Source organism: Gymnogyps californianus, chromosome 14 (assembly GCF_018139145.2).
Source record: "Gymnogyps californianus isolate 813 chromosome 14, ASM1813914v2, whole genome shotgun sequence".
Lineage (NCBI taxonomy): Eukaryota > Metazoa > Chordata > Aves > Accipitriformes > Cathartidae > Gymnogyps > Gymnogyps californianus.
The window spans coordinates 21,760,778-21,778,479 of NC_059484.1; the positions used below are offsets into that span (position 1 = coordinate 21,760,778).

General features: G+C 49.0%; 2 protein-coding genes across 2 annotated transcripts in view; both read right to left on the bottom strand.

The window, feature by feature from the left end:
• Window positions 1–6,993: 6,993 nt before the first annotated feature.
• On the bottom strand, window positions 6,994–7,845 carry LOC127022179 (proline-rich protein 2-like). The gene has a single exon (XM_050905628.1). It carries the CDS (start codon window positions 7,843–7,845, stop codon window positions 6,994–6,996), a length of 852 nt encoding a protein of 283 aa, XP_050761585.1.
• A 5,521-nt stretch (window positions 7,846–13,366) lies between these two features.
• JAKMIP2 (janus kinase and microtubule interacting protein 2) overlaps window positions 13,367–17,702 on the bottom strand; it is a 35,678-nt gene continuing 31,342 nt past the window's right edge. The window contains exon 21 of the mRNA XM_050905175.1: window positions 13,367–13,503. The gene's annotated coding sequence lies outside the window, so the exon portion shown is untranslated. The remainder of the gene's footprint in view (window positions 13,504–17,702) is intronic.

Sequence of the window (17,702 nt, forward strand, 5' to 3'; positions counted from 1 at the left end):
AAAGCAAATGCTGCCGCGTTGCCAGGGCAGAGCTTGGAGCCCTTCTGACCCTAAGCCCGGCTTGCGCCCAGAGACAGAATGACCCTTCTCCTCCCACACCCCTGCGGTATTTAGCGCGGGAGACGCGCTCCGCGCGTGCCGTCGCACACGCGTCGTGCCAGACCGGCTTCAGCCTGGGGATGCGCCGGCAGCGATGGCGCGTGGGCACGGCACAGCGGGCGCTGCGCCGGCGGCACGGCAGAGTCACCCGGGAGCGGCAGGCAGAGCTCCCGGAGGGGCTGCACCGGGTGGGAGCTGGCGGGTCCTGCCGGGCAGTCGGCGTTCGGCAGCTGGGGAGCGAGCGACCTCAGAGCGCGCGTACGAACGGGCTTGGGCTGCGCGGGGAGCTGGGAGCACGGGTGTGCTACAGGTCGCTGGCGCGGCGGCAGGAGGCCTGGCGTGCGCAAGAGCGGCCAGCTTCCTAGCCGTCTAGAGCTCATATGGGCAATTAAGTCAGGCTTATTGTTAAAGTCGGCATTTTTGACTGGAGGCACTGAAAACCTATTTGACGACTGTGTCTTGCCAGATCCCGGGTTTTTGTTATTAATCTCTGCAATTGCCTTACATTTACTTGTGTGGGTAAGAGATGTCCCCAAGGCATGAGTATAGACGGTGTACTGGAGTATAAAGTTGAAGAGCTTGAATTTCCTGCTCCTGCTAGGCTCTCATGGCTGAAACATGGGTGGTTTTCCTGTGTCTGAGGCAGCTGAGGAATTCAGGCAATGATGTGCAGCATTAGGGTCCAGGCTACGGTTGGTGTTCAGTTTAGCAAAGGCGGTAGAGCTCAGTTAATTTCTGCATTTTACTAGATAGATTGGTATAGGATAAGGCCAGGAGTAAACAAATGAGTTTTCGTTAATTTGGGTACAGTGGGGAGCAGGGTGGGTGACTGCGTCTCGGTTAGGACTCTGGACTTAAAGCACTGCTGGTTCTAGGTAGGCCCTCCAGTTTCATCTATGCCGAAGCTGTTTTCTCTGCCAGCCTTTATCATGTAGCTAAATCTGGAAATAACAAATGTCACAGGGACAGGCTGACAGCTTGGATTAGGATTGTTCTTAGGGTTAGGGATCTGGAATAAAAGAGTTGATGACCTTAGTTTATAGATGACCCTTGACTGGCCCATGCCAATGACAATGGGGTCTCCTGCTTGGTTGCTGATTGCTTTAGTTCTTGTGTCCCAGAGTTCAAAGATATGAGTTAAGTGCAGTGCTAGAGTTAATATCAGGGTCCAGTTTTGTGGGATCTGTAGATGTCAGTGTATGATTTTTTGTATGACTGACTGGGACAGAATTAGGCACGAAGTAGCAGGAATAATGAGTTTTCATCTGCTCCAAGGCCAGGAGTCCATAATATAGGACAATACTGGGATTAGTATTATGGTTAATGTCGAGGTTCGCATTTGGAGGTGCTGAAGATCTGACTTTGTTGTTGGTTCTTACAGGCTCCCCTGTTTGTGTTGAGAAACGTGTGACTGACTGACTGACGGTTCGTCCTCGAGGGAGTGCCTGTCGCCGAGGAGCCTGCCTGGGTGCCGCTGTGGTCCATGTCTTTGGATGCCAGACTCTTCTGGACCTTCTCCAGCACTGCGATCCTCTTTTCAAGATCTGCAGCGGACCAGAACTCCATGCAGCATTCCAAGACACAAAATGAGCAAGAGGTTGGTACAGTTACATTTTCCAATCTCTGTTCCTTCCCTAGTTATCCCTAACATGGCATTCGGTTGTTGAGCACTGATCTGCAAGATCCCTCCCTCGGCTGGTAGTGCCTCTCAGAAATGGTAAGTGTCAGTCTGTAATTAGGGAGTCTGTAATCCCTAGATTAGTGGCTCCATGCTTTAAAGTCTCCATCTGTTGTGCACACTGAAATCATTATATCTCTAGTCTCAGTCCTGCTCCAGGCTTCTAAAATGGTTTTCACAGGATTTTCTTTGTTGTGCAAAGCAGCTTGTTCATGGCTGTCACTTGGTGGCCAGGCAGTAGAGCAGACATTGCACAATGGCCTCTTGTCAGTGTGGCACAAGCTGTGGGTTGCTCCTCTGTCCAAGCAGGAACGGGGCTTTGGAATGTATTTTTCTGCCATGTTCAGAGACTCAGCCCCCCTCGACACAGAGCAGATGGCACATTGCCAGTTATTAGGGCTTTTACTATGTTTAGACAATCTCCCAAACAATGGAAAACTACTGCCATCCAAATGGGCTGCAGAGACAACACAGAAACCTTTTAACGTGCAATCATACTTCCTTTTACACAAGCCAGGAGTACTGGCCATGCCTGCCACTGACAGATGCGTAGTCTGTAACACAGCTCAGTTCTTTACTCACCAAAGCCCTGTTTAATGATAAAAGACTGGACAAAATGGACATGCCTCAAGGGCAGCCCAAACAGCTGCAGCCTGATTCTGGCTACCATCATACTAGGGTACTTTCTACCTGGGGGTGGGCTGAAGTGCTGTCATGTACCAGGGACAGACCCACACAAGGCTTGCCCTCTCTTGACCGTAGTATGGATAGTCTGGGACTCCCTTGCATTGTCCCATCCTTTCTATTGTCTTGTAGCTGGAGACACCTTGCAGCTGTCCCAGAGAAACACCCAAAGAGTTCTGGACCCAAAATCTGGTGTCAGAGTTGTTGTTACTGTCGTAAAAATGATCTCTTGGATGGCCATGCTTCCATGCATGCACAGGAGATGGCAAAATCAGACATAACAAATGTTGACACCTAGGCTTACCATTCTGAGTTCAGGATGCTGGTTTCATTGCACCGTATCTTCATTCCTTCAGCAAAGTACTCCTGGTTTACATCAGCAGAAGTTCAGGCGCGGAGCTTACAGAGTAGCTTTCCTATACCGCTACTGATCTGGGTCCAATAAGCAGCACCCTGCCTAAAATATATTTCTAACTTTATTACAGATTTTTAAAAGAGTAAATGAATCTCCTAGTCTGATAGCTGGGTAGCTGCACAGCAATAGCCTTATTGCACTTCATTTGGTAGAGGGGATATTTCGTACTGGCACACGAGCTGCACTTATCTGGGAAGGATCTGCAAAGTCTTTCTGAGCCAGCCACACTGCTTCTGTCACATTAACTGCAGCAGGTTGCTGACAGACATCTAGGGGGAAATAGGGTTTGCAGAATCTCTGCAGCATCCATGGCCAGCTAGCACACTGCTGGTATTTTAAATGAAGCAGTCCAGTGAGGCAAAGCAGCCCTTCGCAGGCAGGCAGGGTGCGACGCTCATGTGGAATCTGTCGAAATTCTGGGGTACAGAGCTACTTTTCTAGCCCTCCAACACCACACTTGTTCCACTAATGAGTTTCAACTGTGAGCTCAAGGGCCAAATGAAAGGCTTACAAATGAATTAATTTTCTATATAGGTGCAATCATTAACCTATACACAGTTGTCAAAACTGTAGATAAAGATAATGGTAGTGATGAGGATCTTTGTCGTATGCATGTATGCATTAGGAACAGCAAAGACCGAGTAGACCATATCCAGGCAACTAGTTGGAACCCATCTACTCTCGCTGACATCGGAGTGACTGCCTTGTAGTGGATGAAACGGTGTTCCCCTTGTGCGTGAGCAGTACGACATCGAATACGGCCCATTCTTTCCCAAATGCATCACGGTTTGTTTCAGTAATGACATTCTGGGCACAGGAGAGTCTCCAGAGAAGCGATTGCCAGAGCAACAACTGTAGACAAACAGTTAGCATTTCTCTGACTTTCAGTTCTGCGACTCGCAGTACCCCCTCGAGGACTCTCCAGGATCTTACTTCACTAGCTAGAGTAGTGCGCAGCAGAACAGTACAGCCAGGAAACTTTTTCTAATTTCTAACAAACCACAGTTAGTTTGTACACATTCTTTCTTCTGTCAGCTTTGTCCTTTAGCTAAGAAGTCCCTCTCTCTGTCAGTTTTTATCTACCTTGACATGTTTACAGTGCAGATCCATGCCCTCACCATGTTGGTTTCACTAGACAAAACAAGCTAACCTTATTCCACAGGTCCTGTAGCGTGCATCTATTTTATATGCATATCTATTGCCTTTGATTAATTCTGAATTAGTGCATTTTAATATTCAATGCCCTTTCCATTTTTTTCTAGCCAAAGGAAATGAGACTGCTTTGCTCAAGTTCTTTGCTTCATTTATTATTTGAAGATTATTGTGCAAGGGGGTTGGAGATGAACACTTTTGAACTCTGTAATAGTAGAGATGGAAATCTAGATCCAAATTTCTGTGTCTTGGACCCATTTAATGTGTTTCAGTCTTCTAAGAACACTTTAAAAATATGAGCTGCAATGGATCTTGGGAAAGATAATGTTTGGGGTTTTTTTAAATAAAGAATACATTCACGTACTGGGCTATTCTGTGGCAATATATATTCTTTAGCTTAGATTTGTTGGGGATTTGAGTGTAAAAAGATGAGATAGGTGTAAATACCTGGCTACAACTTTGCGCTTTCAAAATGTGCTTTCCATTTCCCCTCTAAGACTTTCCTTGGCAATTTCCTTCCAAAAGGTCTTTTTTGTAGTGCACACAGCTTCCAAGAGCTGTGCTGCCTTTCACCTCTGGGATTATGGGCTTCCAAAGCAGGGCTGCACAATATTTTGTCTCTCTGACAACAAATGCAATAAAAGCACTGCTGTTCGCTGCTGCCCCAGTTCCGATCATGAAGATTCTTCAAAATGAAAGTCTCAGAAGTGGGACAAGTCCAGTCTGTTCTCCTGAACAAGAGAAGGCTGTGAAAACCCACGAGCATGCTGCACCCAGGAGTTATCCTTAAACTTCCTCCCGTGAATTCCTGCTCCCGGTGTGTGCTGGCACGGCAGTACCATGACCAGCTGCCGGATACCTTCACCGCAGCAGTTCAGCCCCTTTACGTAGCTGGTGGGCCATCAACACTTGCAAAAAGAGGAGTTTCAGAGGAAGCTAGCCTTTCGCACCTTGGGTGGCTTATTTCAGAGAGGAGCTAAATGACTGTATTGATGTGTGGCCACTGGTATGCCTGCTCGAAGGCACTGCGTTCTTTACAATGCGCATCTCTGGTAACGTGGGCAAGGCTTAAGCAGTGAGGTGAACTCCCCACACGCTGAAAAGGCAAGAAGCTAGTCGTTCAGAACAGGGATGCTGTAAAAGTAGGGACCTGGTAGGGGCTGGGAACGGTGGGTGTTAGAAGGGGCCCTAGTGTGGCGATGTAAACTAGACTGCCTTGGGGTTCCCAGTGCTTGTTGTAGCTTGGGCTTTGACTGCTTCTCTTTCTCTTCATGTTCCTGCTGGCAAAGCTGAAGTAAAATTGTGTAGGAAAGATTTTTTTTTCCTTGCTCAGTTGTCTGGTCTGATTTTGCAGACTAGGTTTTAAAAACAGCAAATGTTTGCTCTGAAGAAGACAACAGAAGGACTTGGCCCCAGCACCCCTTGGAAATGGCAGAGGAGACATTTCTTGCTCCTCCTGGATGCTTTGTTGATGTGCAAAAACGTAAGGTAATGTTTCAGAAGCTCGTAGGAGTTCAGCAACTGCAGCTCATCCATTTCCTCTGGAAGTTAAGTACTCATGAAAAATCATAAACCTTGTTTACCAAATCATAACCCTTACAAGGGTTAAAATGTAATGGAAGAAAATTTAGTTTTCTACTCTGTGGTTCTTCTGTCTCCCAAAGAAGGTCACTTTTCATTAGCCTTGCAGGTAACAACAGAAAACAGCTCAGAATATATTTTGAGCAGTAGTTTTATTTTACTGGCCAATCTAGACCTTTTGAGTAATAATCCACAAAGCAAGAACAGAAGTCTGAATTTCAGAGTCATTATCTTTTCTCCTGACAGACCTGGCTCATACTTTCAAGAGTTTTGCTTAGTTGGCTGGGTATCTCCGCTTCACCCCGTGCTTATAGCAGACTCTGTAACAGCGACTTTATTCTCTTTCATATACAGGAGTCATACTGTGATCAGTATGACCATTTAAAGTTCGTTTTAAGCTGAGAAACTGCACAGATTTACGGGGGGGGGGGAGCCCGATTTCCAAAGAGTCTGAAGACTTTCAAAGGGTATGACCTAAAGTGTAAAACATACGTATTTAGTGCTTGGGAATGATAGTGGAAAATATTATCACCAACTGAGGATGGCAAAGTCTGGCAAAAAACCAGACACGTTTCTGTTTTCTGTCACCACTGTTACTGGTTCGGGTTTGGTTTTTACTTTGAGGAGCTTCTATCGAGTGTTTTTCTAAAGCGGTGTGCCTGCATTATACGGAAACCGGCCCCTCAGCTCTACCTGGGCCCGTCTGCACCGTTTTTCCCGCGGGTGTCGGTAACGGCCGAGGTTTCTGCGGAGCGCCTGCCCCCCCCGCCCCGCCGGGCAGCGCCTGCCGCAGGGCAGTGCCGAGCGGGCGGCACCCGGCCCGCAGCGCCCCGGCGCCATGCCAGCCGGGCCCCGAGACACAGGAGACCGACTGCCCCGGCGTCCCGGGGCCCGCAAGGCTGACGGCGAGGGCGGGGGCCGCGGCCGACGAGCCCGAGCCCCGGGGGAGCCCGGTGGGGCGGCACGTGATCGGCGGGCGGCGCGCCACCGCCGCAGAGGGCGGAGCGCCGCCGCGGCACGTGAGCTGTGGGCGGAGCGCCGCCGCGGCAGAGGGCGGGGCATCGCCGCGGCACGTGATCGGTGGGCGGAGCGCCGTCGCGGCGGTGGGCGGGGCGACGTCGAGGCACGTGATCGGTGGGCGGGGCGCCGTCGCGGCGGTGAGCGGGGCGACGTAGAGGCACGTGATCGGTGGGCGGAGCGCCGTCGCGGCGGAGGGCGGAGCGCCGTCGAGGCAGGAGGCGGAGCGCCGCCGCGGCACGTGATCGGTGGGCGGGGCGCCGTCGAGGCACGGGGCGGAGCGCCGCCGCGGCAGAGGGCGGAGCGCCGCGCAGCACGTGATCGGTGGGCGGAGCGCCGTCGCGGCGGTGGGCGGGGCGACGTCGAGTCACGTGATCGGTGGGCGGAGCGCCGTCGCGGCGGAGGGCGGGGCGACGTCGAGGCACGTGATCGGTGGGCGGGGCGCCGTCGCGGCGGTGGGCGGGGCGACGTAGAGGCACGTGATCGGTGGGCGGAGCGGCGTCGCGGCGGAGGGCGGGGCGCCGTCGAGGCAGGAGGCGGAGCGCCGCCCCGGCACGTGATCGGTGGGCGGGGCGCCGTCGAGGCAGGGGCGGAGCGCCGCCGCGGCAGAGGGCGGGGCGCCGTCGCGGCACGTGATCGGTGGGCGGGGCGCCGTCGAGGCAGGGGCGGGGCGACGCCGCGGCACGTGATCGGTGGGCGGAGCGCCGCCGCGGCAGAGGGCGGGGCATCGCCGCGGCACGTGATCGGTGGGCGGAGCGCCGTCGAGGCAGGGGGCGGGGCGACGCCGCGGCACGTGATCGGTGGGCGGGGCGCCGCCGCGGCAGAGGGCGGGGCGTCGCCGCGGCACGTGATCGGTGGGCGGGGCGCCCTCGAGGCAGTGGGCGGAGAGCCGCCGCGGCAGAGGGCGGAGCGCCGCCGCGGCACGTGATCGGTGGGCGGGGCGCCGTCGCGGCACGTGATCGGTGGGCGGAGCGCCGTCGAGGCAGGGGTCGGGGCGTAGCCGCGGCACGTGATCGGTGGGCGGAGCGCCGTCGCGGCGGAGGGCGGGGCGACGTCGAGGCAGGAGGCGGGGCGCCGCCGCGGCACGTGATCGGTGGGCGGGGCGCCGTCGAGGCAGGGGGCGGAGCACCGCAGCGGCAGGGGGCGGAGCGCCGTCGCGGCACGTGATCGGTGGGCGGAGCGCCGCCGCGGCAGGGGGCGGGGCGCCGTCGCGGCACATGATCGTTTGGGCGGAGCGCCGTCGCGGCGGAGGGCGGGGCGCCGTCGCGACACGTGATCGGTGGGCGGGGCGACGTCAAAGCAGGGGGCGGAGCGCCGCCGCGGCACGTGATCGGTGGGCGGAGCGCCGCCGCGGCGGTGGGCGGGGCGCCGCCGCGGCAGAGGGCGGGGCGCCGCCGCGGCACGTGATCGGAGAGTGGAGCTCCGCCGCGACAGAGGGCGGGGCGCCTCCGCGGCACGTGATCGGTGGGCGGGGCGCCGCCGCGGCGGAGGGGCGGGGCGCCGCCGCGGCGGAGGGGCGGGGCGCCGCCGCGGCGGAGGGGCGGGGCGCCGCGCTCCGCCCCCTGGCGGCCGGCCGCCCTGCCTGCCGGAGCGCGGGGAGCTCGGCTCTGCGGGCACGGCCCCGGCCCGATCCCGGCCCCGGCCCCGGCCCCCCTCCGCCGCTCCCGGCTAAGCCGTGTCCCTCCGCAGCGCGGGCGGGTCCGGGCCGATGGAGCGGCTGGGGAGGGCCCGGTGGCACAGCCCTGCGAGGCGGCCGCCCCAGAACCGGCGTCGTCTTTCCCGCGCAGTAAAGCGCGTTTGGTGCTGCGGCTTTCCAGCTGCCGCAGCCTCGGTGGGAGCGGGCGGCCCAAGCTGTAGTTGGACGCGACCGCTGCGCGGGGGCCGAGGGGCAGCAGGGACTGTTGCAGGCTTTTAGCCTCCTAATTTATAATGTAGGCACTACGTAATAATTCATGGAGTACAGCATTTTTTTTTAAATAAGTGTAAGCCCATGTTGCAAACAGTTGTTTCTGGCTGTGCTTGGACAGCTTCTCTGCAGCAAACGGTTAACTGAGCCCGATCCTGATCCTTGTTTTACAGGGAGAGATGCGTAAAGGCATGTATCAGCACTGAAGAGCACTGGGAGACTGTGAATACAGTGAGAGAGATTCTGAGGCCTTTTTTTTTCTTCAAACCGGGGCAAGAGTCTGATAAGGGTCCCCCCGTACACTCTTCTCCCCTAACTCTAGCAAAAAGGCGGCAGCTTTTTTTTTTTTTCCTTTTTTCTGTTTTTGCTGCACAGGCCTAGCAAAAAACCAATAAATTCAAACTTGGGCTCATGCTGGGAAAGCTGCCTTCCCCCTATCAACTAATTACTTCAGGATGTCCACTAAAGCTTTTTAATAGACTTATGTTCCAGAGCGTGCTGTGTTATGGCCCAGCCTCTCCAGTCGTCCTCTCCCAGGGTTGCAAGCACATCAGAGGGAGAGGGCAGGCAAGGAAGGCACGTACCTCTCTGTTGCTCAGCTTTAACGTGATTCCTCTGAACAGATCCCAGACAGATGCTGAACATCTCCATGAATGTAAAGCGAGCTTTTTTTTTAAAAAATGCTGCTGTTTTATTTATACAAACTAAAACACCAGAGGTCATTGAATCCTATATTAAATACATAAATTAAAAAATAACCATTCATAAAACTTTACATACAATAAGGATTCTCTCCTACACGTTAATACATATAGTACAGATACATGTCCAGTGTTTATCAAAGGGTCATTCTGCCAAGTCATTTACAACTCTGTTCTGGAATAGACACCAAAAAAATTTGGAACAAAAAGTATATATAAAAACACACAGGTGCTGATGTGAGGGAGGGCAGGGGAAAAGAAAAAACCCTTTGAATCACCAGCAACTGTGTGGCTGTTTATTGAACCTTGCCCTAGTGAGAAGGAGAGCCTGGCCTGTTCAGTCCTCACAGGATGCCATGGAACAGAAAGCTTTGGGGGTTCAGAGGATGTTTCCCACGGAGATGAGGGCAGGGAGCTGGAAAATGAAGCACGTCTACAAAAACGTCTCCATGGTCCTCTAGGCACATCAACAAGAGAGGCTGGAGCTGTGAGCCAGGCTGAAAGTCCTGCAAGAAGCCCCATTTCCTTCTGCAACCCCAACTGCCTAAATTCATCTCACCTAACTAGGCCCTCATCTGAAGTGCTTAAATTCAAAGAATAGTCTTCAAAATCTCCTGACTTGGTCAGTGGAGCAAAAGCAGCAAGTCAGATTTTGGTCAAGCTGACTTGCACTACGTTATGTGGCTCATCTACTGCTTTGATGGTATGGATAGCCTGGAGCGCTGGTACTCCTGCTACAGCCTAGGACGGATGGATGGGAGGAATCCAGGGCTATATTTGCTGTCCTCTAAGGCTGCGATAAATTGATTTTTATTTTGCTGGTTGGTCTTGGGGAGGGGAGGTTGGCTGCAGTGACTAATTTGAGGGAGGATTCTCAATACTTTGCCTCAGTGAATGTCAGGAACAGCAGAAAGCCCCGGATAAACAGCTTCAGGACACAGAAGGGGGGAGACCCCAGAAAAACAGATCCAAAAACTAGTTGCCCATGAGACTTAAAACTAAACCACCAGGAGTGTACCAGTTGTGGCAGCTAAACAAGTCTAGATTCAGTTCCCCATACCTAGATTAGAAGTATACTTTCATAAGCTATAGCAACGATTTACTATATACAATAGGGCATAGATATATGCATATATGTATATATATGTACATATATAGATACATGTATATATATATACACAAACATAAAACTCATTTTGATCTAGCTGACAGCAGAAAGTTTGTGTTACTTATATCAGCAAGTGTGTTTTAGGCATGGATTATGTTATGCTGCAAGGAGAGTTAAGCAGCTGTTGTTCAGCTCTCTGGAGGGAATACAGCAATCTTTGAAAAGTTTGCAGACCAAGATAAGCTGTGGACTGTCCACCATCCCCCACCTCACCCTGAGCCTTGGAAATGGAGCACCTGCATGCATATGTATACATAAGATAAGGGAGGGAAAATTAGGCAAAAAAAGAGAAATGAAATAAGATGTGCACAACACGGCGCGGAGGGCATAAATGATGAAGCCTGCCACAAGATCAGTCAGGTATGTTCTGAAACTAGGTATTTCTATCTGTACTATGAACCTTCCCTATGACTGCCTGAAACAAGTGTTTCTAGCCCTCCTTTTGTTTTTTTTTAACCAAAGCAGAGGTGGAAGTTACTGCACCATCACAGAAAGCAGGTGCTGCTCGTTCTTCTGCAAGAAGAGCTCAATGTTTTAATTGCTGGCCCTAATGCTAGGGAAAACAGTTTCCAGCCTGTATTTACTTGCAGGACACTGCAGCCAAGTGATATGAAATGAACTGGTGCTACAACAGGGGAAAAAAGAGGGGGGGGGGGGGGGGGGGGGGGGGGGGGGGGGGGGGGGGGGGGGGGGGGGGGGGAGGGAATAATCAGAGAGGAACCCCCCCTTTTTGTAGCTAACAAGATGTTGTAAAGTTGCTTAGTGATCTAAAGGTGTCACAGGTGTGGGATGAGACTCTCAAAGGGCCTGACTCCAGAGCTTCAGGACTGAACTGCTAGCAGCACTCTTGGAAAGCACATGTAGGTTTGGGCCAACCTTATCCACAGATTCTTCTGCAGGGGAAAAAGAATTTGAACAACAAGCATGCAACGTACCTGTATTCATTTAACATATCTGCCTACAAGCCTGTTTTTAAAAAAAATGAACCAACAAATGTACAGTTGGTGCAGAATTCAGTAAACCCCTCGACTGAAACAGACTGCTTCAAGAAGATGTGGTCATTCTGTAATTTAAATTAATTTTAAGGAGAAGGAAAAAATCACTTGCTAATAGCTTCTAACCTTTGATTGAAGGCTTAACGCAACCTCAGGGCATGCAAGAAATGAAGACGTTAGGAGTCTTTGTGGAGACACGGAGCCCAGCATTGCAATCCAGTTGGGTGAATGGACGTGAATGATTAAAAGCTATTCTGGCCAAAAAATATCTGTGAGGGGCAGGCATCCTCAATACTAGAGGAACTTCATCCCTGCTATGGCCGAGGAACTGCTTTTGACCTGCTGAGTTGCTGTGGCAAGTTACTTCACTGCTTTGTGCCTCAGTTGCTTCATCTGTAAAAATAAACAAGCAAACAAAGGAGAGACTCTTTGTAAAGCACTTTTAAAGCTTCTGATGGGCAGAGTCTGTGTGCGTAAGATGTTGGTACACGCGAGCCCTGTTTTGAAGGTTTAAGTAATGCACAGGGTGTATTCTGGTCCTTAGTTTTCTGTTTTGTAATACAGACATCCATTTCCCCCAGTTAAAATTAAGGCTCCGTCATGGAAGACACAGCTCAAATAAGGAGCCTTGCCACAGGAACCTGAAGTCTAAAGAGGCACGACTCCATTTTCAGGGAAATGAAAACAGAGGCACAGAGAAGTGCATTGTCACGCCTAGCTCATATCCTGCAGCACATCAGTGAGACAAGGGAAGATGGGTGCAGCTGGCTGCTCTGCTCCCAGCAGGCACAGGACCTTCGCGATGTTTGCTGCAGGTGTGACGCTCCTCAGGGTTCCTTTCTTACTGACTACAGGGGGCACGGACCTGTGATGCCTCAGGGAGACACCAGGACTGGGTTCCAGGCTTTGTGATTAGGGAGGTAAGTAATGCTTTGAAATGCAAACTACTTCTAGTTATTCTTAACTGTGGAAAAATCTAAACAGACTAGCGATACTTCTTACTTCTAATAAGGATGTGTTCACACAGCTTTTCCCCATTTTTGGTTTATGCGTCATTGATCAGGAAGCCAGCTAACAAAGTCAGTTTGACAAGCCAAACCAAAACATTTGTTCCAAGCTGGGACGAAATAGCTGGAAGCTGATGCTCTGTGGATCACACCACATGGACAAGGAGGTTGGCTTTTTTCCCCTCTGTCCTCCAACATATTTCTTTTCTTTCTCAGAAGCTACTCTGTAGGTCCAATCCAGTGATCTTCAGTGTATTACTCAAATAGTAAAACGAAGTATAGTCATTATTATCTCAGTGGCAGTCTTTAAAGAGTATGAAAAGTATCTGACAATAGACAGGCTGTTCTTCGTGGAGGGAGGGTGAAGAGAGATAAGGCTACAACTGTCAGAAATCCTCCTTACGCCAGACGCCCTCTTCTTCCCTTCCTTTGCCGAGTAGGGTGGTGCTTTGTTACGGTCTCAAGCGCAAAACGTGGTGCCCTGTCCTGCCCATCCTGCAATGAACCAGAATGCATTTTTCCTTTCTTCCCCCCACATTGCAGCTGTCATTTGTTCCTGAGGTTAAAACCAAAGAGGGAGAGGAGGAGTCCCTGCAGTGAGAAAGCCAGACAGTTCAAACTGAATGCTTTGTTGTCAGCATCTCTCCACAGCTCCTAAGTGTTTCTCCTGCTCTGTCCTGTTAACTTTTGATCCATTCGTGGGATGACAGTGTCACATTTAAACGATTGCCCTGCACAGCAGGGATAGATTTTTCTGTTGTAACTTTGGTTCCATGCCCAAGACACACTGACTTGATCAGCTGAAAGTGGTTCCTTCCTTTGAAGTTCTTCCTAAGTGATGTAGGTTCACAGTTTATTTTTCTTCCCCTTTTGTAATTTCAACATACAGAATTTCATTAGATGCAGCATATATCATAGCTTGAGACAGGAACTGTCAAGTAACAAATCTTGAGTGATGGCTTTAAAATACAAGGTGGTTGCAGTCTTGGCTACAGGTTGTTCATTTTTATACTTTTTAAAATAGGTGTAAACAATGTTCTCCTCATCGGGGGGGTGGAAGCATTTGCCTTTATAGGGACTTATCTGTGTAGTCGGGCACTCTAAAAATAAAAAGAAAAAGAACATCTGTATCAGATAAGTGGTAAGTTCCCCTACCTACCTATCCCAGCTGACAAGATGCAGTCTATCAATCAGAAAGTTGAAAAGGTCTGTTCTTACAGTTATCAGCGTTAAACTGTTTCTGTTTGTCCATAAGAAAGGCATTTGTGAAAATTCTGGGTATTTTGCCAAGCCTGTCCATTTAACCCTACAAAGTACAGCCCTCTGGTCCATAAAAGTCCCCATGGGCATCTTCAGATGAATAATTATGCACCAGTTTCAATAACTCTTGAACCAAAGCTGCCTAAAATTCACCAGTGACAGGAGACATGACAGCAGGTGATATGCTTGTGGTGTCAGGGCAACCCCAGAACTTTGGCTGATGCAGCAATGAGGCACAGACTGCTCCTGTTCCAAGGAAGCCTTCCCTGCCTATGGACAAGAATTGCGGTTCTCAGGTTTGAAACCAGGGGGGAAAAGGGCATATTTTGTCTTTGTTCTCTCAGCATTCAAGCCTCTGTGGTAAAATTCACTGAGTGCAAAAGCCATGCAGACCAGACTTCCTTATGTGATCACAAATAAGTGAATGTGTATATCCACAAGCACAGAAAAAATGCAGGTAGGAAAGTCCCACATAAACAGGAATTAGAGAGCTTCTGGTCTGGATACTATATATTGCTGCGCATGATTTCATTCATGCTTGTCCTTATCCAAAAAGTACAGCAGTGAGTGCTGTGCTCACTCTGAGAGAGAAAGAAACCAGAAAGTATCATCTGCGATCGCATTGTGGTTTGCTCTCATCCAGTTAAAAGGTCGGTAAAGGATAAACTGCAGCAAGGCACGAACAAAACCAAAGACCTTTCATCATCAAATGGCCCCCTAGGTACATTTCAAGGATGCGCTGTGCTTTTTTTTGTTGTTGTTTTATCAAGGATCTGTTTGAAGTCTCTTATGATAAGGTTAACAAAGTTAACTTGCATCCAGTAGAAGTAAAGTAATTTTGCAAAGATCCCCCTGATGAGATATATCTCAGTAGTTCTAAGAGCCAAAAATGCTGATGGCACACTCCCCATGCCATGCTCATCCTTGCTGAGTTACTTCAAATGTCAAAGTCACCTGGGTGGGCAAGTGGTTTTTAAAGTAAATGGGAAACACAAATCAATGTTAGTTATTCTCTCTGATTCCATGTATTCCAGCCTCAGAAAACATGACCTTGCTAAAATCCCTCTCAGTCTTGCCAGCACCATTCCCAAATCGCTTTTGTCTCAAGATTTCCCCTCAGGTATTGAGGGGTGAGGATCCCATGGAGGGAAATGGAGGGGGTGAAGACTGGGATCAGGCAGGGGATGAGGAGCTAACAGCTGCTTACCATTGCCTTGTTTTTGAGGAATTGCTACAAGACTTGATGCTTTGCACTTGTAGAGTGACTTGCCTTGGTAAAACACTCTACAGATATCATGCTTGCTGTGATGCTGGGCCTGCTGCAGCTGTCTTTACAGTTCAAGGGAGTTCACAGCAACGCAGATCCTCTGGAAAAGCATCGAGTTTATATATCCCCCCCCAACACCTCGCCCTTAAGATTTTTCCATTTTCATAGTCAAAGTCCCATTCTTTACATCACTATATCTCCACCACTGTCATAGCTACTTCCTCTGCCATTCAGCTCACAGTAATCCATCTTCTTGTTCCCTACCTGACATTCATAGCCAAATATGCAAAAGCAGGATGGGAAAGGCAAAAGAATCATTCATCTCCTGGGTGGTCCTAGGAGTGGCACAACACACCAGCAGGCTCTCCGGGGCTGTAAACCACATTTCAGCTCTCTCTGATGCTTCTCGTCCTCTCTATGGGGAGCAGAGACACAAGTCATTCGAACTAGACCCTCGTGCGCCCCGGGGGCTAGCCTCTATGGAGCAACAGTGAATCCAGCGAGCAAAACTCTTCACATCCTGGCGCTGTGGTTAGAGCAGCCTTCCTGGGCTCAGTGAAGTTACACCAAAGGGATTTACACCTGCTAAACCTTAGATGTTGTTTAAAACAAGCAGAAAACCTATTGAAGGAGATTGGACCGGGGCGGGGGGGGCGGGAAGTGAAGTCTTGACATGGTCCCTAAGGGATCTATGTAAAACCCCAGCAATGACATCGGCCTCGATGCTGCTCTGGTTCCGTTGCAGCTGTGACAGTCCTGCCAGTCCTAAAGGGGGCAGAAAAATGCTTACGTTCCTTTGACTATTAGTCCTACTCAATGAATGCGCCAGTGAGGAGCGCGTCAAACTAGAGGAGAGTTGTGCTACATGTGACCCAGCAGCCACATGCAGGTAGAAGAATGACTGCAAGGGAGTAACAATAGATCTGCTAGAATTTTAGGAGGAATGTAGAGTTCTGACCTTAAACACCTCATTAGCTTTTCTAAGCAGCCAATACCTGCCCTCAAATTAGGCCAACAGGGCATAAGTGTTACCAGCAAATGTGGAGGTTTTGTTGTATTTTTTTGATGGTCGTGATTCTTCTCCTTTTATATGTGCGGTTCTCCCCTTCCTGCTTTGAGAATAGGGAAGGAATGGCTCCTCTGCAACAAAGAATTCAGTCTGCCTTTGAATACATTGCAGAGCTAATTGTGAGGCTGTTAAAACACCTTTTTTCTTAGCATGCAGGTACTGAAATGTTACAGGGCACTTGAGATATTTTCACAGGCTCCAAGACAAAGAGTTAATCAGCACTGCTGGAATTCTGATGTCAGACTAATAGGGTTTTTTTCTATTTTGGGAAATGCTTATTTCAAAAGATACTGGTATATACCTGCAATTCCTGAAAAGCGAAGTGACTCATCCATGTTATGTCTGTAATTCTGAGTTCATCTTCCTTTCTCTTCTGTGCTGGCATATCAAAACTATGCATACAGCCTCAGGAAGCATACATTGACATTTTTGTCCTAGGACTAGGGGTTTCCTATTCTAAGTTCAATTACAGGTAGATTAAATTTTTCATGTGAATCATCTTTTTCTTTTCTAATGAAAAATGTCATATCTATAAACAAAAATTATTTTTATGTATTTTTGTGGATCTGTTTGGCATTTGCATCTACCACTGAGGGTTTTTTTAAACTTCTGAAAAAAATTCTTTTCAAAACTAAAAACAATTAAAAGAATCAGGAAGACAACATTTCCTGATAAGTTCTAATATTAATGAAAATTTTAATTTGTATTTCTCAGGATGCATGCTCTACTGCAAAGACTTTACTGAGTGCTCCATCTTAAAAGAGACGGGATTAAGAAAAACGGTTTAGTAGTTTAATGTCATGAATGCAGTTTTAATCAGGGTGACCTAAACTGAGCAAGGGATATCTTTTGAGAAACATTTTCAAAGAAATAAGAAACCTCCCGGTTTCTTATTTTTCTTCCACCATAGCTGATACCAGCATTGGTAAAACTAGGATGTATAAGCTTCTTACTAATTCTGTAGCTCTACCAGAAGAGGCAAACACTCAATAGAAGACCAATTCCATACCCATACAGGTGAAAAATATAGATGCAAACTGTATATACAGAGAATTCTGAACCTCTTATTGCCCCAGTTTTTCTCATACACTTCACAAGGACTTTATTGTAGCTGTGATAGAAACTGAAAAAAGGACAACAGTATAGGCAAATAGGAAAAAACTCATGCAGACAGGTTCTTGCAAATGTCACTATCAGTTCCTGTGAGTTTTCAAGGTGCACGTTAAATACAAGGTTTTTTGGTTTTTTTGTTTGTTTGGTTTTTTTTTTGACTCTCCCTCTATGTTGGCTGCTTGTTCTGGACTCATGATTCTGTGGTACAGCAAAAGGCAGAGTCATATAAAATTATTTGCTACTACTGTGTACTGTGAAAATTTTGGCTTCTTAAAATTAGCCTATACATAATTTGGCTGTTTCAGAAGACTTTCTGATTTTTTCCCCCCACTATGAATAAGCAACAAACTGTAAAATCAAATTTTCACCGGTCATGACCACTCAAAACATCTCACAGCTGCTGTGCTGTGTCATGGTTCCCAGAAATTCTGCAGCAGGAACATTAGTAAGTATGCAGTCATAACTTAATCCGTTTAATGTTCACTGGATCAAGGCAGTATGTTTTAAATAGCAGCAACTCTGTAATGATATTGGCCGTTGTTTACAAGAGCCGTGGTCACTGATCTGTCCACATTCCTCTGATTCTTTCC

Excerpts from the sequence above, each read along its gene's own strand:
- LOC127022179 (XM_050905628.1), bottom strand. The coding sequence starts at position 7,845 with ATGTGCCGCGACGGCGCCCCGCCCCCTGCCGCGGCGGCGCTCCGCCCA.